The sequence below is a fragment of the Motacilla alba genome, chromosome 7 (assembly GCF_015832195.1).
Source record: "Motacilla alba alba isolate MOTALB_02 chromosome 7, Motacilla_alba_V1.0_pri, whole genome shotgun sequence".
NCBI lineage: Eukaryota > Metazoa > Chordata > Aves > Passeriformes > Motacillidae > Motacilla > Motacilla alba.
Genome location: NC_052022.1, coordinates 26,477,854 through 26,499,803, shown reverse-complemented (window position 1 = coordinate 26,499,803; position 21,950 = coordinate 26,477,854). Strand labels below are relative to the sequence as shown.

The window sequence follows — 21,950 nt, the reverse complement described above, 5'->3', positions numbered from 1 at the left end:
GTTAATTAGAAAATATCTGAATGTGTAATGAGTTCAATGTGATGAACAGAGTTGACTATGAAATTACCTTATAAAGGTAAATTTGGGGTTTTAAAGGATGGCTTTCAGCCATGCAGCAGATATCCTGTGAAACCTATGCTGCCACTTTGGTGCTAGGTCTTGGTTGTGTTTGTGTGCTGGGACATTTCATGTCTGGGCAGATGCACTGTATAGCTTGATCTGTAGTTGGCTTCTGCAGGTGCTGATTTGAGGATACACTGCTGGTGCATCTTGGGTCTGTGAAATCTGTAAGGAAAAGGGCACTGTACAGTGAACTGCTCATGGCTCCCTAATATCTGTTGAGCACACATCTGCAGGGACTTTGCCCTTCATGTTTCTGATAGGTAGCAAATGAGCTGGATGTATCAAATTGAGTGGTTCAGCAGCCTCAGTCTTCACAGGCTAAGTTAGTTATTTTAATTGCTCATGTTGTTTAATGAGATCTTAACAGTAAGGTATTTCCTTGGGTCTATTTGGATCTATTTGAACTGAAGACAAACAAGAGAATCTAGTAGTTCTAGTCTTACCCTACCATCTTGCCTGCCTTGGAGACAAAAAGAGCAAGTAGCCCAGCTGAGAAACAATTTTTGTGTCTTGTTTGCTTGCATTGGAGACATGCAAGAATTGCAGAATGGTTGAGGTTGAGAGGAACCTCTGAAGGTCATCTGGTCCAACTCCTTGCTGAGGCAGGGTCACCTAGAGCCAGCTGCCTGCGACTATATCTAGACAGTTTTCAAGTGTCTCCAAGCATGGAGGAGCAGCTTTGGAATTGTTTCCAGCTGAGCTGCTACAGAGTGTGTCAGTGGCTGCCCTCCAGCATTGCAGGTGCTCAGCTCCCAAGGGGCGAGGAGATGTGTTTCAGCTCTGAATGCACCCTGCTGGCTTCCTTGATGACTGAAATCTGACAAACAACGTCATCCGTGTGGAACATGTGGAAATCCAAATGAGCAATGGTATTTTACCTAGAAGAGTAAGGTTTCTGTTCAAATAGGTCAGCTTTTCAAGAGGCACTCCAGCACTTTTGTGTGGTTTTTGTAGTAGTATTTTGTAGTACTTCTTTTGGGTAAGGCTTAAGGCATACAAGCATACTCACCTAGGCTAGAGGCTGCTTTGAAAACCCGACCTAAAAGTATTCCAGTACTAAAAGTTTTTAAATCTGACTAGTTTCCACTGCCTGGAAGAAAGAAATCCCAGAGCAGGAATGTACTGAAATCACAAGCAGTAACTGAAGCAGCTCATCTACTCTGTTGTTCTGCAAGATGGTTTCTGTACATCTGAATGCCCTACCCAATTTTCTTCGGCATTACAACTTCAACAATGAACATACAGAGGCCATAGAGGAAAATAAAGTAGCTTTTGTTCCATGTCCCCTGTTCTCCAGATGTTCCATGCCATCAGGGAAGGGGCAGGGGTCAGCAGAGAATTGCAGTGGGTACTGCTCCCACAGGGGCTGTGCTTCTCCGAGTTATAATCGAAGCAGGAATGTGCAGTGATCAGCATGAAAACTCTACTTGTTGGATGAGTAACCTTTATTTTTTTTGTTGGAAAAGTTTCCCACTGAGATCATCTGACATTAAATTGTGTCAAGTTCACTCGTATTTTTATTACTTTGCAAGAAGATTGATAGGCACTCAGGTTGCTAGCTCTGTGTTGTGTTTGCTCATGCTTGCCCCATCCTCCCCTCTGCAGGTATTCTTAGAGGGCAATGCAGTCTTTTTAAATCAGAAAAGCCTTTGGTAGTTACTTTTATTTTCTGTAGTACTTGTATGGTTGGACAGCATCTAGCATGACTCTTAACAACTTCTCTTTTTTTGAGTATCTTCTCATATTCTTACCTCTCAACCTTGATCCTGGGAGTTTTATAGAAAGATTAAGTGATCTGAAAAGTCAGCAATTAAAGCTGTCTCAGTCGATGGTGCACAGACACGATGCATGTCATTATTTTTTGTCTGAGTCCAAGGCAAACTCAAAAGGTTTTGGTTTGTTTTGGTCTTTTTTTCTTCTTCTACTAGTTCATGGGTTCAAAGATTTTTTTTTTTTAACATATTGAGGTATTATTCAAGTAGACTTTCCTGGAATTACTTTTCTTTTTAAATAAGGAAACCAGATTTGTGTGACTGTTTCATAAATTCTGTTCTTTTAAATCAATTTTTACACAAAGGCAAGTTATGAAAGGGCTTATCTTGTAGCAATTTGAGCATTTTGTAAACAACCAGATCTTGGATGGCCTTAGCCCCACTCAGCTATCATATGCAAGAGGTTTTAAAACCTTCCTACTGTCCCTCAGAGCAGATGTGTCCTATTGCACAAGGCTGTATACTTTTGTCCCATTGTGTCTTGAAAATTGTAATTCTGTGATAGTTTTTTTTTCCTTTGACTTTTCAAAAAGTGAGTCAGATGCAGTTCCCTTACGGCGGTGGGGTGCTGTCCTTTCATTCGTTGTTTCTTGGCCAGTCCCATGTCACGGAGCAGAGAATGCAGGACAGATGCTTCACGCCTGGCATACTCAGCTGTTCTGAGAATAAAACTACAGCGTGCAACTGGCAAGTTCTGCTGGAGGCAGCATGTGCTGGCTGTTCATGTGTGACTTTTTGTACTCAGTAACTTGACTAACTCTGCTCAGAGAGATTTAAAAAAAAATCGGATGTGAAATTTAGGCGACTGACTTTCTGACCAGAGTTCAGAGAGGTGGGTGAGCAGCATGAACTGCCAGCCAGGTTCTTGGAGTGTGGGGAGCTGCAAATGATTGAATTACACTGGCTTAAGAAGTTTTTCTCTCCTCAGCTGAGAGTTTTGCCCCCACTGAGCTGACACACAGCTCAACTGATCACACACGCTCTACCAGACCAGTAGAAAAATCAGCTAAGTTGTGCTGTTTTAATTACTGCTGCCACACAGTAAACTGGGAAACACTGACAGAATGCTGGCCTGAATAGTGCAGCAATATGTAGTTGTCTCAGCATAAAAGAATCACAAATTTTGACTCCTAATGAATAGTAACAGCCTTAAAAGTGAGACACGTGTATCCAAGTCTCTTGGTTTTTCTTACCCAGTCACCCCAGCTGTGACACAGTGAAGCAGTGTTCTTGCAGTAAGTCTGCCTTGCTGAAATATGGCTTCTTTGGGGCCAGTGCTGAAGAATGATCAAAGAAATAAACCATCTGTGAGAAGACACTTTATACAGTACCTTTAATAATTTACAATTACATATGCTATAATTTTACTTTAAGTTCAAAATCTGTTTTACCCAAAAGACCAATCTACTTCGTCTTGCATCTTTTTGCTGCCAATGCTTTGATGGGAGTTAAAGAGCTGGATGAAATCTAGTTCTTGAAAAATGTACTACAAATTCTTACTGTGATTGGATATTTGCTGAGCTGTACTTCTGAATAGTATCTAAGTGCCTTGTAGTTACACATCTAGCTTTTTTTGAATGTATCTTTTCAGAAGACTGTAATCATCTCTTTATTAAAGTTAATATTTTATGCATGGAATCACTGATTAAAATTATTTTTCTTTCTTTTGCTAAAGCTACACAGAGTGAGGAGCGGCTGTGTGCGTTTAAAGACCCATATCAGCAGGACCATGGAATCAGTGAGAGCCGAATCTCCCAGGAGAATGGCACCATTTTGTGCATGAAAGGTAGCACCTGCTATGGACTTTGGGAAAAAACACGAGAAGGAGACATACATCTTGTAAAACAAGGTATGTAACTGTTGCGTTTTAGCGCAGTAGTTTTGTTACTTACTTCACTTCTTTGTGATCTTGCCAGCTCATACAAAGCTGCACAGCTGCAGAACTAGACTTCTTGCATATTGTCGAAATGCATAATTTTAAACTTCCCATTTAACTATTTTAAATGTGAACAGAAAGTTTGTTTGAAATGAATGACTTCTAAAAGAGACCAAAGACATCAATGTACAGTTGAAAGAAGCATTCAACTGTTTTGTTACATAGGATGTCCAGAGGAAGATGGCTTTCTTGAATTTCAGTATATGTATTGGTGTAATGATAAATTTAACAGTAAGTGTCTTATTAAGTAAAAAGTGTACATTCATATTGATTGGATGTTTGTTTACAAAGGAAATCGCAGCTATAGTTCAGATATCAATACTGTAATTCAGTGCTGTTCTGTGGGGAGAATGAAGGTAGGAGGTGTGGAGGGCCTTGCAGTTTCTGGAGACATGTTTTGATTATGATTCTCATAATCAAGGGATTCTTCTCTTTTTTATTTGGATGCAAGTTAATGTAGTATAATGCTGAATGAAAATGCAACTAGTATTTACAAATAGCCTGTGGAGTTGTAGTCCATGATTCCTGTTTGATCTGGCAATCTGCTGAAGGGAGCAGCTTGACTCCTCACCCCTGCCCCACTGCTGCCTCTTTCCCTTCCAGGTATTTGTGGATAAATGACATTTAACTGCTGTTGACCATGCTTGGGAATGAACAGTTGCTGCAGGGACAAAGGACCTGGTATGAACCAGGCAATAAGTTGTGGTCCTGTAGAAAAGTTCAATGATGCTGACAATGAGGAAGGGCAGAATTTTGAAAATTATGCAAGAAGCACCAAGCTGTAGATGCAGTCTTGTGGCCTAAGGAAGGGATTAGGTCACAATTCATTTAGCCTGTGGACCAGAAAATGGTGATATGGTCTGTGGTATCAGAGAAATGAGGAATAGCAGATTTCTGCTTAGAAGGCTCAGAAATTCAGGTTTTGTCATAGTAAGGCAACAGCTGGACATTTGCCTTCATCCCTGCACACATTTTCTTCTGCTTGGCTAGGGGAAGTTCTAAAAGAAATTCTTCATGTTTTGGTTTAAAAGATGGTAGTAAAGTCAAACAAGCAAATTATGATAACTGTTTTCACCCCACACTGTAATGTTTAATCAGGTAACGTATGGATTTCTGTAGGTGTGTTTATCCAGTCAGTAGAATTAATTTTATGCTTACTTGAAAAAAAAAAAAAATCATTTGCTTCCTTTTGCAGGTTGCTGGTCTCATATAGGAGACCCACAGGAGTGTCACTTTGAAGAGTGTATAGTTACAACCACCCCTTCCTTGATTCAGAATGGAACATACCGCTTCTGCTGCTGTAGTACCGACCTGTGCAATGTCAACTTCACCGAGAACTTCCCACCTCCTGACCCTACTGATACAACACCTTACAGTAAGTCAGATGTTTATGTTTCTGTCCTTTCACGGTATAAAGATTTTAGGGAAAGAGCCTTCTTTTTGTGCTACTGCTAAATGTGAAACCTGTGACCTTTCTGTGTCAGAGATGGCAAACGGAGCAGAGCTTTCCCTTAGGAAGTTGGTCGCACTCATATTCCACATTGCTCCACAAAGAACGAGCTAAATGCTTACAAGAGGATTGTTTGTATTGGCAACTGCTGAACACAGATTATATTTCTCAAAATAGTGTCTAATCTTGTGTCTTTGGATATTTGGATGCTCAACCTCATAAGCCTGTGGAGGTATTCAGAAGATTCATGACTTCTGTTGAGAAGAGGCCAGTGGTTTCATTAACACTATGGTACCTTTGGAAAGTGTGGCCTGTCTGTTCAGTCATGAATCACAGGGAGTTTTGACTGCTAGAACCGGTCTTGTATCAGAAGTTCTCTCCAACAGGCTCTGAAATTGGACTTTTTCTTTTGCATATCTCTGGTAAGGGCTAACTTTGGCATAATGTTCAAAGAACACTAGTTTGAGCAATGTAATTTTCTTTTCAGTTATTTTTTATCAAATCAGCCTAACGTACAGATCCAAATCAAGGGATCAGACCCCTTAACCTGGTATGACAGAAGCAAGATCCTAATTAGCAGGTACACTGTTACATTATGTTCCAAAAGTTAAGAGCCTGTAAAGAAGCTGAGTTTGTGGCCTAATCTAAACATTTGGATAGCCTTTTCTGATTAAGAATTGTGAAAGGGAAGTTGAATAAAGTTAAGTATGTACATGGAGGCACAGCTGTTCTGTATGTCAAGAGTTCTTTATCAGTGGAAAGTATTTTGTGAAATGAAGGTGTATAATTGGATAGCATGTACAGCTGTAGAATGCAAAATGAATGGCTTGTGTTTAGGAATGATAGTATTTGAATTGACTTGAGTGTGAAGATGCTGATACTTATCAGTGGTGCTTTCAAAAATGGCTGTAGGGTCTAGTATTTGTAAGGATGTTGAATCAAAATGAGGGTTTGGTTTGGCATGCTAAAAACCAGTGGTCTTTAACTTGGAAAGTGTGTACAGTATGAATGGGTAAAGAACGTTGGTAAAACATGCTGCCTTTTGGTTGACAGTACTGTTTGTAGAACCTGTAAACAATCACCGTTTGGAGTCGGTGTCATTGTGTGGTGCAGAGCAAACTCTGCTTGGCTTTGGCAAGAGTCATCAGATTGGGCTCCCCAAATGTAACTGGAGTTAGTGTTGTGCAGGGAAATTAGACAGGAGGAAAAACAGGTGTAAAGGTAATTCCTTGTCGCTTTCTGTCCCCCCAAAACAGGAAGACCAGGATCTTAGAAAGTGACTTGTGCTTGTTCTTCTCAAAGGATAAAAATTACAAGCTGAATTAATTCAGTTGTTGAGCAATATGATAGTCAACTAATTTTAAATGGAATTTTTGATACCGGAAAATCTATCTTGACTTGCAAAGTAGGGGGGAGATGGATTCAATCTGTAATATAGTCCTTAATTCACCCAGCTGTAATTGAGTGCTGCAACGTACATTTCTACTGACTCAAACTGTTTTGTGTTATTGTGTCACCTTCCATTTTCATAATAGGCAAATTTGGCTTTAGGCATAAGCACAAGCAAAGTAGGTTGCTTCAGAGCACAGTTGTCTGTCTGCTTTGACTGGGTTGAGAGATGGAGATGGGCCATTCCAGCAGCAAGGATGGCCTCATTTGCCACTCTGGTGTTTTATTTGTGAAGCTTGACCATTGCTGCATCTGACAGGGATGGGGCTGCTCCTGGCTGTTCATATCCAGCACTCTGGTAGCACTCTGGAGGTACAGGATACTTGAGAAAGCTGCAGGGGTGAAAAAGCAGGGAGGCTGCAGCACACAGACCCCTGCAATGTTACTGACCCACATTCCAAGTGGTGGAGTGTTCATGGTCTCTCAGCTCCTTCCAGAACCCATTTTGGTGCTGTAAGATTATATTTTGGCACGTTGAGTACAGAATTCTTACTTTGGCAAGGTTGAGTTTTTATAGAATGGTTGGGAAGCTGTGTATTAGCTACTGGATACCTCTCTTGGGCACTCTTCCAGCCTTTCTGTTACAGTTGACAGAATGCTGTAAGGACGTTAGCAAGGTTAGCTGCACAGGCTGTGGCAATCTGTGTTACCATGCCTTTTAGATTATTAATTTGAACAGGTCACAGTCACATGGGAAATCTTCTGCAGAAGGTTATTTCACTCTAGCCTGTGAACTGTAAGAGCATTATTTTTCATCTGTGTTTTTGATAAATAAAGTTCTTGAATGGCCCAAAGTAAGGTATGAGACCTCCTAGAACTGTACTTATAATCCTGGAAATGTCGAAGTGGAGGTGACTGGTGTCCAATTATGTGAAGCCTGAATTCATACAGTTATGAATTTAGCCAGCAGTTAAATAAGTAAATGTTTTTTTCATTTCCAATAAAATAATACAAAATAAAAACTTCCTGGAATGGCAAGCAGAAATTCAGCTATAGTTTAAAAACTAATGGAACCTGAAGACCTTGCTGATGACCCTAATCAATTTAAAGCTTTATTTTTAAGGAAAATTGCAGTTGTTCTTTTAAAGATATTTCCTTGCAGCTATATGAGGGATCTGTGGAAACAGCAGACTACTGTTAGGCCCTTGAGCTAAATCCACCCAGAAAAATAATGGAATAAAACAATTACTGTATACAATGTTTTGGTTGCCATTTTTCTATGATACTTAACAGTGGTGTGTTGAAAGATACAGCTAGACCATAAATGATTCAAGGAGACAAAATTAAGATCTTAATACATGTTAGATATATCGAATTATCAGTGTCGTAACATAGCAATTAGAAAAATTAAGTGTAACATTTAAGATAACGTCAATGTTTTTAGGATGTCAAAACATTTATCTCGCAACTGTATCTGTGTAGAACAGAACAGCTTGTTGTTTTTTTAAATTTATGTTTGATTAGAGTATAAATACATGTAATCCAACCTGTCCTGTAACAAAATTCTTATAAAAATGAAATATAGGATTGAGGACAAACAGGTTCTTGAAGCCTGAAATTTAATCCTTACTGCTTCCTAATGTGCAGCTGGTAATTTAAAACAATCATACATCTGAGTAGTCATAATATTCATCTCTTCTATCTTAAAGATAATCCAGGCAGATTTGAGTAGCTGTTGGTTGCTAATCCCTCCAGCTAGAATTTTGCAAATACTGCAGGATGGGTGATAGTCTGGAAGCCGCAGTCTGGAGGTATTAAAAAGGCAGAGATGAAGAGAGCTGTTTCCTGATGCCAGGAGAAGTAGTGGTTGGACAATGGTGTCTGTTTCTGATTTCAAGATTTGCCTGTGGAATTTGGAGCTGCTCAAATGCAGATGTTGAGAAGCAACCACTCATCCTCTATCTTTAACTTGCACTTTTGCAAGAAAAGGGAAAGATGTACTTTCTTCTTCTGTCATAAATCTCTCATGGGTAGATCTACTGTTCTTCCATCTTCTATTTTCAGCCAGTATACTCATATACCCCTTAACCCTATTTGAAAGGGGCCAACTGTGGCTTCCTGGGTCAGTGTGTTGAGATGTGTTTACTTTGTTGGCCTTGTCAAATATTTAGTTTGACATGCTAAATATCTGCCTGTTACGACTACAGAATACTTCCTAAATTCTGGGACTGTTTTGAAGACAAATTTATTAGTTCTTCAATCATTCATAATAGCCAGTTAAAGAGAAATTAAGTAGCTAAAGGCTTAAATGATCTCTCTTGTTGGTCACAGATATATTGCTGTAATGAAACATTCACGTTAAAATAACATCAAGATGAAAGAGCAATTTTTAATTATTTTTTTCCCTCAAGGCTGCTTCCTGGTGCTGCAAATAAATTCATGTAGCAGCAACTGAGTGTTAAGAATGTATTTTTCTATGACAGGTGATGTATTTGTGTGATATGTGGAAAAAATCCCTGGCAGCAACAGTTGAGCATTACTGGTACATGTGGTTGAATATTATGTAGGGTTTTCATCTCATAACAGCAAAGGGTGACTGCAATTTTTGGAGGATTTAGGAAACCTCTTTTAAATAAGAGCACTGAGTTGTGGACAGAAAGAGACCGCTTCATGAAGTCAGGAAAGTTATTCTTCACTCTGAAACACTGATAACAGGCTTATCTTTCCAGTGTAACATTCTTGCCTCTCTTTGCCAGCCTTCTTGCTATGTATATGAAATAGGTATGTAAAAGACTGTCTTGAAGTGCTCATGGAATTGTGTGGAAACTTTGACAAAAGCTACCATTAAAAAAAAGAAGTAGTTACTAATGTATGTGGCTGGGACAGGTTAATTATGGCAGTAATGAGACAATTTTCATTTAACTATTGTTTTTGAGAGGCAGCAGTTAGACTCATGTAGCTGTGGGCACGTGGCCCAATCTAACTCCCACTGAAGCTGAATTAGATCGTGTCAGGCTAATTTTGGAAAGTTGTAACCCTGCTCACTCTCAGTTGTCTTGAACTGCTTTTTCTGGAGAACAGCATCCGATATTAATTTATAATTGAAATGCATTTACTCCAGCTGGGTTGCAGCACCTGAGCAGCTCAGTTCGTAGCTGATGTTTAAGCTGGTCTGTAATTTCTGATCTGCCTAATCTGAAAAGCCACTCTGTAAATAAACTTTTTCCTTCACGTGCATTATTCTTTTTGTTTTCAGGCGGTTTAGATGTAAAGAGGAAATTACAAACCTTTGCAAGGTGGCAGATCTCAGGTTTTAAAAGATGAAGGTGGGAGTGATCTACACGAGGATTAAAACTTGTACCCTTGAAATGATTTGGATCAGTGAGGCAGCTCTTCCTTCAGTGAGGAGACGAGGCATTCTATGTTGTTAATGCACCTTCACTATGTTATAAGGCAGGGGAGGAAATACAATGACAGTAATTAAGGGCCTAAATATCTCCTAAAAAAAGAAATTTACTTTGAGACAGTTAAGCATTTGATGCAAGAGGATGGTACTGTGCCTCTGAGGAAGTTGCTTTAGGGTGCTGTAGAAAATGAAGTTGCTGAACTGCTGAAGGACATACAGGTGAATGTGCATGGAGATTTCTTAGTACGTGACTCTCTTAAGAGATTGTGTGTGGAGCAGCTGATGGAGGAGGAAAATGAAATGTAGGGCTTTTTTTTAACAATTTCTTAATATACTGGCTTCATTATGAAATACTTGGATTTTTAGCCAGCTGTTAACAAATGTCTATTTTTCCTGAACCTTCAGTTGCCTTTCTGTCTAAAATTTAGTGCTTAGTGGGGTGTTTTTTGCTGTTTATTTGGTTACAGGAAATTAATTAACTGCTGAGGGGGCTGTGACACTGGGTACACACTGCTACAAATGCTTAGTGATAAGATTTTGGAAACGTGGGCTAATTAAGTCTATGTCTTGTGTCGTTGCAACTGAGGGAAAAGCGATGGTGTTGTGGATTAGGGTAGGGGAGAAAGAGTAGAAGTGAAAGTTTTTGCAGGAAGCACAGTATTAAAGCAATTGCTACAGTAGGTTGTTTAGAAATTCAAGTGAAAGCCTGAACTTCTGTAGAACCAGTGCAATATTTTGCAAGTCTCTCAAGATAGCTGGTAATGCTTGTCGAGTAACTTCAGTTTCCCATTAAAAGCAGAATCTCTTTAGGATTGTTGGTAGCAGCACTTAACTGTTCTAACTTCTAAGACATCATAGTCTCCTGAGATTAAATTTGAATCTTTACTGAATTTAAAAGTAAAGCTTTGATGTGAAATTGGAGTCTTGCATATGAAATGTTAGCTGTGAAGGCAAAACATATTTAGGCAGAAAACTGTATGTGTAAATTTTTTCTCTTACAGAGACATTTAATCAGGAAGATGAAACTGAAATGTTTTACTTGCACTGACATTGAAATGTTTTGGAAATGTTTTTAAATTTCTGCTATGCACCAAACCCACAAAATGCTGAAAACCGTGTTAAAAGAGCAAACATGTTTGTTTGAAAAAGCAGAAACATTTCAAATATTATTTTTACAAAAAACACCAATACCCCAAAACCCAGACAGTCTTTTTTTTTTTTTCCTTTTACAAGTATGTTCCTTACTGCTTTGTCAGACTCCTGTTGGAGCACACTTGATGGGAAGGGTAACTGCAGGAATTAGTAGTGCATTGTGACCTGGAGGACCAAGAGCAAGAATCTTCAGCAAAGTTCTCTTAAAAATATGCTGGAATCTAAAAAGGGCTTTTTTTGGATGTGAGGTGGGATTTTTTTCTGTATCTTGGCATTGCAATATAGTGTTTTTGTGAAGTGCTAGAGCTGTATTTGTGCTTTGTTTCAGAGGACTAAATACATTTTTCTTGAGTCCTTAGAGATTTCAATTCCTTACGTACTTGTGAGCATAACTTCTAGCTTATTCATTTGATAAAATTGTCTCATCTGCCTCTTGTAGTAAGTAGCTTGCTTGTTTCTAGTACTCCACAGCAAATATTTTATTCATATTTAAGATTTAAAATTAAGAAAGGAAACACAATTTTTTGGTAATGTAATCAGTGGTTTTGCCATCTTCAGTAATAGTGAAAACGTGCATTTTAAGTTAATGAATATCTGTAAATAAGTGATTCACAGTCTTGTATCATGTGCAGTTCCTGAGGCACTAATTTGCATCTCAGCTGGAAGTTACTTGCTTATGTTTTATGCACTTCTAAGAGTTTAAAGATCTGCAAATATCTTTGGGTAATACAAATATAGTAAAGATACTCTTTCCATTTACTGGGAATGCTGTGTACTGCCAGACTTTTATGTTGTTGTATATACATTCAGTGTTATCATTACCTGATACCTTTTGTGACAGTGTGAGGGCTTATTGTGAATGCCTTACAGACACAAGGTAAAAGTAGATAAGGCTCCTAAGAATGATACTCTTGCACTAGTGGAAAGCTGGACTGTAAATAATAAGGGTAGCAGATAAGGAATTGTTTCGCCTCAAGGCAAAGTGGAGAATAGACAAAGGTGCTATACTTTTTATGTCTTTATTCACATGCTGCAATATGCAGTGTAATACATGTATGCAATATCATCATTATTCTAAACAAACCCTACACTGCTACTTCATACAAATAATTTGAGAAATAGGTAGGAGCTCTCTGGGAGGCAGATTGACATATCAGTGCTCTGTTGGGTGGCATAGATCGACAGGCTTTCCAATGGTGATAGGCTTCAGTAACTATTCCTCAGATATTTTAAAGCTGGGTGCTGTAAGTTTTAATATTTCAGTGGGAGTTAAGACTACCCCTCTGTGGAAGCATTTCTCCTTTAAAGACTTGTGAATTTTGTTTAGGTAACTCTGCTCAACAAAGCATACTCACTGAATTAGCCAAGATAGTGTACATTGAAGTCATTGCCAAACAAAATGGAAACACTGTTTATGTTTTGTGGATGTTCTGCTTGTCTGTGTCCCTGTGCTTTTTCAAATGTTTATTTTCACGTTGGCTGTGTTGATCTCCTGCTTTCCCTGTCTTGTCACGCTAAAGGCTCCTTGCACTGAGCTGGAATGGCAGAAATGGCTGTGCACGGGCTGCTCTGTGGCTCCAGCTCCTGACAGAGGGCATTAGCTTCAAAGTGCTGCTGTTGTATCTTCCTGGGCAGCCTGGAGCTGCTGGGCTTGCTGTGAACGCTGTTTCTCATAACCCCCTTTGCCCTGCCATGTTTACCCGCAGAGCATTCCTCCAGATTTTTAGCATGGCTCTGCTCTGGTTTTCTTGAACAATTTTACAATGAATGGAGTTAAGATTAAAAGGCACAAGAGCTCTGTGAAGTTTGATTATTAAAGCACTGCTAGGTGTTGCCAGCTACTACTAATAAATTCCTATTCTGTGCCCAGCACAGTAATAGTCTTTGTCCTCAGACTAATGGCATAGTAAGAGGCAGACTTGGGACTGGAGCTGTTAAGTGCAAAACAGAGGATCACTTATAAATATTGGGTTATTTGGTGTTCAGTGCTATTAGGTTCATCTGTGTAGAGCAGTGTTTAGATCATGGGAAACCTTTCATGTCTTTTTCTTGCTCCTTAATTAGACATTTTCAGCAAGCCTCACTTGTTTCAGTACTATGTGCTAGTTTGCTGACAAAAATCTGATTCTCTGTCATGGTTTTGGAATAGATACAATTTATAAAGAAAGCTTTAGGTTCTTGGCATTTGACTAACTCTTAGAATAACCTGTTAGCCCAGCTGCTTTTCAGTCTTACCTGAGTTGCAGCTATAGCTCAGCATAATGCCTTAGAGGAGACTGAAAGTCCAGACAGACAAAACATGTTTGCCCTTCAAAGTTGGTCATTTATCATGTTTTCTTATTGAGCCGTTTTTGATTTTTTTTTTCCTTTATCTGAAAAATAATGTGGTCCAGAAAATCTAATACATTACTTAACATTGATTACTGGCTCCTCTCCTTATGATATAGCATTCAGTGTATCTTCAGAGAGGGTGCTATCTGGAGGCTTTCAATCTGGCACGATCCTAGGAGCTCTAGGTAAATAAAGCATTTGGTTTTTAACAGCGTGATGTTGTTTCTAAGGACACTTGAATTACTTTTAAACAAAAGAGCTGGAGTTATGTAGGTTAGCTGCCAGGTGACTCCTTAGAGCAGGGGCTGGTGCAGAGCAGGCTGTGGGTGGAGATGGCAGCATTGCCCCCAAGCCAGGGAGCAGAGGCTGCAGGCAGCCCTGTGCTGGGTTGGATCTGGCTTGCAGGTGCTGCAGCCAGAGCCCGACCTTGAGACTGAGCTCTCTTTGTAAATATGCACTAAGAGACTCTTCTTTGTGTGATTTGATTTCTTTCGCAACTGTGCTGGTGGACCATCTTCTGTTGGGAGTATAAAAAGGGTTAGGAGCTATAATTGATAGAAGCTATGGATTGTCTCTTTCCCTTCATCCTTTCATCATATCACACCAAATCTTTGCATGTGGATGGATACTGGGGGATCAGTGTTTTAAATTAGTTTTCCTTACAAGGAAAGGCTCATATCCTCCTTATTAAAAGAGTGAATGGCAAATCAGCTAAGTGCCTCAAGTGTTTGGATTGTGAACGTGTGACTAACTCTGGAATTCTGAATGTGAAGTTTCGTAACTGGGCATCTAGCTCCTGACAAATGTCATCCTGGCTATAGATATCTCCATTATTTCTGAAGAACTGAAATGTCAGGGTTGTTTTGAAGTTTCCTGAGGTGATCTGTTGGCTTTCTGGCTAACAGAACACACATGCTTGAAAAACAGAGTTCATGGAGCATCCAGGTGAGCCAGAACAACCCAGGAAGCATCGCATCAGTGTGCTCCTGGTCATGTACCCTGATTATACACCAATTGCAGGCTTTTTCAAAGCTGGAATAACTCCTGTTGTTGCTGTCCAAATGGAAGATGATGTCACTATATTCACTAGTGTCCTATGAATGTAATTGTACTTAAACAGGGATTCAAGTTGATACCCAAGTCTGTTTACATTTGTGTTGGTTGTATAATGAAGAAAGCTTACTGTGGCTAATAGGTCAGACTAGGGTGTGGTTGTTCCTGGAAAAGTTATAAGGAGACCTAAATGAAATTACAAAGAATAGAGTTCCTCAATCCATAGCTACTTTTGTATACCCATACTGAGTATTTCTTTGTGTCTTTTTATTTTATCTTGGTGTTTTGTAGTGTTACTTTTCTTAGTCGTGTTGCAGTTTTGTTTTCTTTCTCTGATAGGTTTGGGAATGTTCCTTCCTTCCTTATGTATTGAATTAGCTGTTGCTGATGTATCCTATCCACTATTATTATTTTTGCTGGTTTGTATTTAATAAATAAAATGAATGGTGAGGTGTTGCTATGGACACTAATACATAAGCATTAGAGTTGGGACACCAAGTGTTGTGTCTATTTTTGTGTGTGACAGAGACCTTTTCTCCCTTGTTGCAATTCTCATTAGGACTGAATTTTGTGGTAGGAGATCTGATTTTTCATCAGCTGTTAGAGGTCTGCAGATTTTTTTTGTTGCATTTTAGCTTCCATGTTTTCAGTATCAGAATGGGTATTGATCTTTAAAAAAACCAAACATCAGATTTATTTAGATAGTCCATACATTTCTTTCTCAGAATACCTGGTTTGTTTATCAGTGTTTTATTTTTGGAATACTAAGATGTTTTGTTCTGTAACACATTTCTTAATTTGAAAGAAATCAATATATATAATTAGCCTTAAAATATAACTTACTGAGTTTCACCCTGGTTCAGTTTGTGTAGTATACTACCATGCAGAATCAATTAATGGAAAAACATTTGCTGTATAGATATGTCTGGGGGGGAGTTAGGAATTCAGTCTTTAAGGGCAAGGAATGTACTGAAAGAGAGAAGTGTGAAGATTTTCCATTACCTGTGCATTTTTTTTTAATTGTGCTTTAGCTTTTTTCTCCTATTTTGAAGTAGAAAGGTTTGTAATTTTCTGAGAGATGTGAGGAAGGACTTCTTTTTCTAAGATATTAATATCAAGTTGTAGTGAGATAGAAGTTTATGATCCAGTTCTTTTAAATTCCTTTGAGATTCCAGTGAGGTGGACTCAAATGTTTAATCACTACGATTTTATGCATTTATTTGAAAGGTTGAGCCTACAAAATACTGCATATATGTTTCTTGGCATTATTATTTCCTGAAGGCTTCTGGAGTACCTGTGAATGATATTATACATTTTTACTTTGGCCTGGATTTTTGCCTTCCCTCTGCCTGGTGGCATGAGGCTCATTTAGAATCTGCTTGTAGGCCTGTAAGTATTTTCTGAGACTAGCAAAAAATTCCTTGTTTCAGACATTCATATTGACTTAAAGCTATATATAGTTGGAGCAAGGGTGTAAGGTATCCTTGTATCCTGTGTGAAAACACTTCTCACTTTCATAATGCTAGAACAGGAAATACAAGTGTTGGAGCTGTAGCAGTGAAGATGATTTTTTCCCCTTATGCCAAATAAAAATATTTCTTTTTCTCTTATTTCTTTTTCTCTTTGAGTTGTGGTTCAGTGCCCTGTCTGTGGATTTGTTCCCAAGCTGATGTGTCTGTCTGAAGGAATACACTGCTGATATGTGCTCTAAACAGCTGAACCAACTGTATAGAGCCACTGTGCTCATTTTTGCTTGGTTGTAGCTCTGTTTCTCCTATTAAAGCATTAACCTGCTCTAAAAGTAGTGATGCATGTAGAAATAGAGCTTTAAACCCCTATAAATTAGTACTAGTGTAATAAAACAGAAGCACAGTTTTTATATATGTATTCCTTTGACCTGGGGTTTTTTTCTCTTTAAGAAAACTAAAACCAATATAATACACACATAAAAACTTCAAAAAGAAGCAAAACCCAAATCCACCCCTGCTCCCCAATAGAAAAACAAGACAAAATAACCCCCAAGCATGGAGAATATACCCACATTCACACCACATGAACTCCTGACAGGGTAGACATTCAAACTGCAGCAAATACAAATTGGTTCTATTCAAGCTGTGGTTCTGTTTTTCTCCATTTCTGTTCTCTGAGGATGTAATTGCAGTGACTAAGGCAAAATGGATGATGCTGAGCCACAGTGAATTGCACTGAGCAGTGTTCTTCCTTTGGATGCAGGTCCAGACACTGCTGTTTCACAGTGTCGTGGGAAAGCAGAGAGAACTTGGTGAAAACTTACTGCAAATTAAGGCAGGGAAAGCCAGAGAAATCAGTGACAGATGAACATGTAGAAAATAAATTTAACTGTTTTTTTGAGAAGGTTTTTAATGAGTCTGAAGAGTAACTTGAGTTTCTCTGTCAAGAGTAACTTGAGTTTCAGCAGGGTCAGCAGACCCATCCTGCCCTTGTTACCTGCAGGTGAGGCTGGGCTGTGCCCTCCACCGTGGGTTCGGGTGAGAAGAGCCCTGCTCACCCCTGTGTGAGACACTCCCAGCTGCAGAGCCATTCGTGGCCTCTCTGGAGCAAACTGAAGCTGGGTGTGGGTGAAATGAGTCCAGACTGCAGCCAGGAGCATTGCACACCTCTGAGCGCTGTGCCAGGCACTCTGGGGGTGCTGTCCCCAGGCCCTGGCAGCCGTGCTCGGGCTGGCACAGGGACACAGAGCCCAGGGAGGTGTAGGCTGTCCCTGGCCAGCTTTGGAGGGTTAAATAGGAGATTTCTGTCTGGCACGAAGAGAATACTTAGTGAATAAGAGCAGTGGGAGGGAGCACATCAGGGAAAAGGTTTGAAACTAGTTTGAGATTTCAGTGTATAGCTCAGGTGTGCTAGCATTACTTTTCCCTTTTTTTCTGCACTTGAATGTTATTTTCAGGAAGGTTAGTTGGTTTGGGGTTTTTGGGGAGGGTTTTTGTTTGTTTTGTGTGGTTTTGTTTTTATTATTTCAATTAAAACTGAAAATGGCAAGCTCTTTCATGGAGGGGAAAATTTTCCTAATAGTCTTGAAATGTTAGATACCTGTGATGAAGACAATAATAATTAAATATTGCTAAGGGAAGGGAAACTCATAATTTGTGAATCCTTGATTTCACTAGATATTTCAGAATAGACCAAATGAAATAAGATACTAAAGATATTGGTCTGAGCAGGTTCTCCCAACTCTGCTGAGCTTGATCCTACACTGAGCTGGTGTGTAATATTATAGTGTGTAGTAGACTACGCAGAGCAGGGAGAGGAGGTGAGCACAGTCCTACATTTAAGAAGACTCTGGCTGTGTGGTCACGGAGCCATGATTGCTGTGGAACAGAAGCTTCCTGTTGTATGAGGGGACACAGCACTAAGTATTTGATTACCTAAGATCATGTGTCACCTGAGTGTTCATCACGGACATGTTCATTTGATGCCTGCACACTTACATGCGAGTTGGTAGGTAGACATAAGCAAGTAAATTTAAAGCTTTTTCTAGTTTTTTCTACCCCTATAAGAATTGAAATTACCACTTTTTAGGACTTTATAGTGCTTAAGCCAAACCTGATGAGTAGCTTAGCACATCTGATGCCAGAAGCATGCCATGAATTCCTTGCACTGTCTTTGTAATCATTGTAATGGGTTATGTCTTAGTCCCAAAAGTGCTGTTGGCACAATGCCAGCCTGTGCTATGATAGAGCCCTTGAAATAAGATCGGAAGGCAGGCTTTCCCATTCTTTCTAGATGGTTATGGAATGAAACAGTTACCAGTTAAGTGCAGGTTTTTCTAAAAAGCAAATATGTTCTTGCAAATGCCATCAGCTTCCACCTGTAATGGAGCTATCTTTTGTTTGTTTGGTAGAAATGTGGTCAAGTACTTGACCACTTCATACATTTTTGCAGTGAACTGGGCTCCTGACAGACCTTTCCAGGTGTTGAAACCTTTCAGGAAATGGCAGCTTAGAAAGAAAAATAGATAGTGCGTTATGTAAGCATCATGGAACTCACAGAAAACTTGGATTTCCTTTTTTAAAGGATAGATTGGGAACCAGAACTCTTGTCCAAAACAATAATAAGATAATATCTGCTCAGAGGCATAACTGGTGTGATTACCTGTGAGTTGTTAGAAGGAATAAGCAAGGAAAAAAAAGGAAAAAAAACCCCAACTACGAAACCATAGCTAAGGCTGAAAGCAGGGAGTTGATTTGCAATCATAAATCCTCACTTTTGTACTGGCTCTGTATTTTCACTTTGAGGAAGCCTATAGAGTTGCATATACCTAAATCTAGACTAGTGATTGAGGCTGTCTTAAATTTCAAGTGACCAAACAAGGACGTGTTAAAAGTGTCTTCAATGAAGTGTAGAAATGCTTTGATGGTGACCAGTTGGGAAGCAGAAGAACCATTTGAACCTTGCCTGTGACTGCAGATATTTTGTGATGTGTTAAAGTGGGAACACCTGTCAGAAAGGAGTCTGTCTCAAGTTTAATTTTGGTTTTTTTTGTTTTGCAAAAAAAGATTTCTACTTGCTTAATGGGACTTGAGGTTTTTGCCTTTCATTTAATAGGATTTCATGGTACGGTCAGGATTTGAGTAAATTAGATTGACAGAAGACTTCTTTATATTCATTTTTGTAAAGGCTCCTTTTTCCATTCTAATTTCTACAGTATCTGTGTAAATAAGTGTCTTGTGAAGGAACCCCTTTTAGACTTACAGTTTAATTGTACAGCATCATTAAAACAGCTGAAACCAGTACTCAAGGCTGTGACTAGTTCAAGGATTCATTTAAGAAAGTTTTTATTACATGGAAAATATGTTTAAAGTAGGAGAATTACAGAAGCCATATCATTCAATATGTTTTATTTAGTCTGTGAAATGCATCTAGCAATCATGCAGATTCCAACATCGTTCACGAGTCATTTCCATAGGATTATGAAATGTCTCCTCATGACCTATTCAGATTTGTGTTGAAATATTTATTCCTGGTTTGAAACAAGTTTGTTACTGTAGGGCAGACAGAACATGTTATACAAGTGAAGTCAGCTGTAACACGAATTGATAGCTTTGATGCCAGCCTTTGTACTTGATGGATGTATATTTATTTTGGCAGGGATGTTGCCTTAGATATGGTCCTTCCTCCCCTGCCATGCTCTCCCCGTTGGCTCCTGCAGCTCAGCAGAGCCGTGGTTGTGCAGCACAGCTGTCGGGCACTGCTGGGCTGGAACAGCACCTGGGAGTAGGAGGCAAGGGATGCCTGAGCTGGCACTTGTGCTGCAAGAGCTGAACATCAAACGATGTCTGTATTTCATCTGAAATCAAGTACTTAGATCTGTAGAGGGATTTTGCATAAGTGCAAACTAAGGATTGCTATTTATCATTATTGCCTTTTTCATCTTCATGCTATTTTAAAGTAATCAGAATAACCTTTGAAGTTAGGGGAGGTACTGTTTTTCCCATTATATAACTAGCTAACATAAAGCACTAAGAAGCAAAGTAACCTACCTAAGATCAGGCTGTTCTGTGTCAGAGCCAGAAACACAGTCTAAGTTTCTCTTTGTTTTATATCTCAAGTTCTGGAAATATTTTCTTTCCTTTAGGAAAAGAAAATGCATTTACACATATCTAAGGTGCGCTTGTGTGCCCTCATACAAGACCATATCTAAGTTTTCTGTTTGAAGAAGGTCACTCCAGCTGGTGCCTTGGAAACAGAAGCTGTGTGGCGAGGAGACTATTGATTTTGCTGGGGTCCTCAGGAGGTTAAAACCTTTCTCCTCCCTGGGCCTCTCACTGTGTCAGCCCCTGCCCTGCCGAGCGCTGGCCCTGCCACTGCCTCCTCCTCACGGGCTTGTCAGGTTCACGCAGCCTTTCTGTCCTTTATTTCCTTCTGCTTGAGGATGTCCCCAAATAGCTGCATCTCATATCTGTGAAGTATCTTTGAGAAAGAGGTTCTTCCTGCCCGGAAACCATCTGAATCTCCATTTAAGTAAGGACAGTAGAGGGAAATAGCCCTTGCTTAGGCCTCTCAGCTGGGAAGGAGAGGTGGCTTTCAGCAGGAACCAGGAGAGGTTCAGCTGCTCTGGCACCTTTCTCTGCTCACTGGCATGGACACGGGGCGAGCAGTGTCCTCAGGGATGGCCTGTGCTGGGTGGGACCAAGTGAGGAACAGGCCTGAGACTCTGAGACATTGATGCAGACTGAGCGAGACTGCCAAGGGTCCTGGGGAAGAGAAGGGGAGATGCTGTTCACAGCGTTCTTCAGGCACCCTGGAGCAAGAGAGGAGGGAGAATTCTGTCTGGTCCCAACTTTCTGCTTCATCACACAGCTCCTCCTAATAACCATTTCATCTGGGACATACCTGGTAAGATCAACCAGTATGACGTTAGAGCATAGAGAAATGTAATGATTATTTTCATCTTAAAATTATGGCAGATTTCTAAAATGTTTTTGAAGTCCTAGAAAAAGCATTTGCTAAAGTTAGAAATTATATGGCCAGGTAGAGAAGATGATTGGGGAAAATAAGCGAGTGAGTAGCTAGGATTAATGGGAAAACAGGACATGTACATTCATGTTACATTCTCCTTCTAAACCATGATAGCAAGAGCTAGAGCAGATGTGTACCTTTTGGCAAAATACAGGCATTGTCTGAATTTGTATTGACCAGACAAACACAGTCTTTTACTAACTGTGGATGTTTCTAAAATATCAAACAGGTTTAACTCACAACTCTGTGGTGTCAGCCTTCAAATTTAAATTCGCAAAACCTGTTATGTACAAGAATATACGCTCTACAGAGTTGTAGTAGAGGTATAGAAAGATGTTCTTGAGTTAAAGAGAGTAGGAGAAGTTAAGTTTTAGTGCTAAAGTACTTGCTACACTTGAGGATTACACTTGAGGATTACAATATTAAGCTGATTTAGGGTATTACACCTGGAATACTAGGACATAAACCAAACGTATAAGGAAAGATTTCGTCAGAACTCGTTCTTACCCTGTTTGTATTGATCTTGGGCTTCTACTTGAAATAGGTTGGTTGCCTAAAATTGTTCTATAATTCAGATTTCATTGCATGCTTAGGAAATGTTTCGGAATAAACACCCTGTACAATTATGACCTTTAAATCACTTCATTCTTCATTGCCTGGTGCTAAGGTTGACAAGAAAAAAGAACTATTGCCGAAAGTCAGTGAGAGGCGTGCAGCTCTGCCGACAGGACAGGAGTGCTCCGTGTTCCTGCCCACGCGGGAGCAGCGCCGCATCTCTGTGCCGTGCTGGGAACAGAGGCACTGCCGCTCCTTCAGGTGTGCCCGGCAGGAACCTGCTGG

At 39.7% G+C, this 21,950-nt stretch overlaps 1 protein-coding gene across 3 annotated transcripts in view; it reads left to right on the top strand.

Moving 5' to 3' along the window:
* Positions 1-21,950, top strand: part of BMPR2 (bone morphogenetic protein receptor type 2) — a 104,832-nt gene that overhangs the window by 47,550 nt on the left and 35,332 nt on the right. For all 3 annotated transcript variants that reach the window (XM_038143640.1, XM_038143639.1, XM_038143638.1), the window contains exons 2-3: positions 3,571-3,744; positions 5,027-5,206. In XM_038143640.1, the coding sequence (XP_037999568.1) occupies positions 3,571-3,744; positions 5,027-5,206 (354 nt within the window). The remainder of the gene's footprint in view (positions 1-3,570; positions 3,745-5,026; positions 5,207-21,950) is intronic.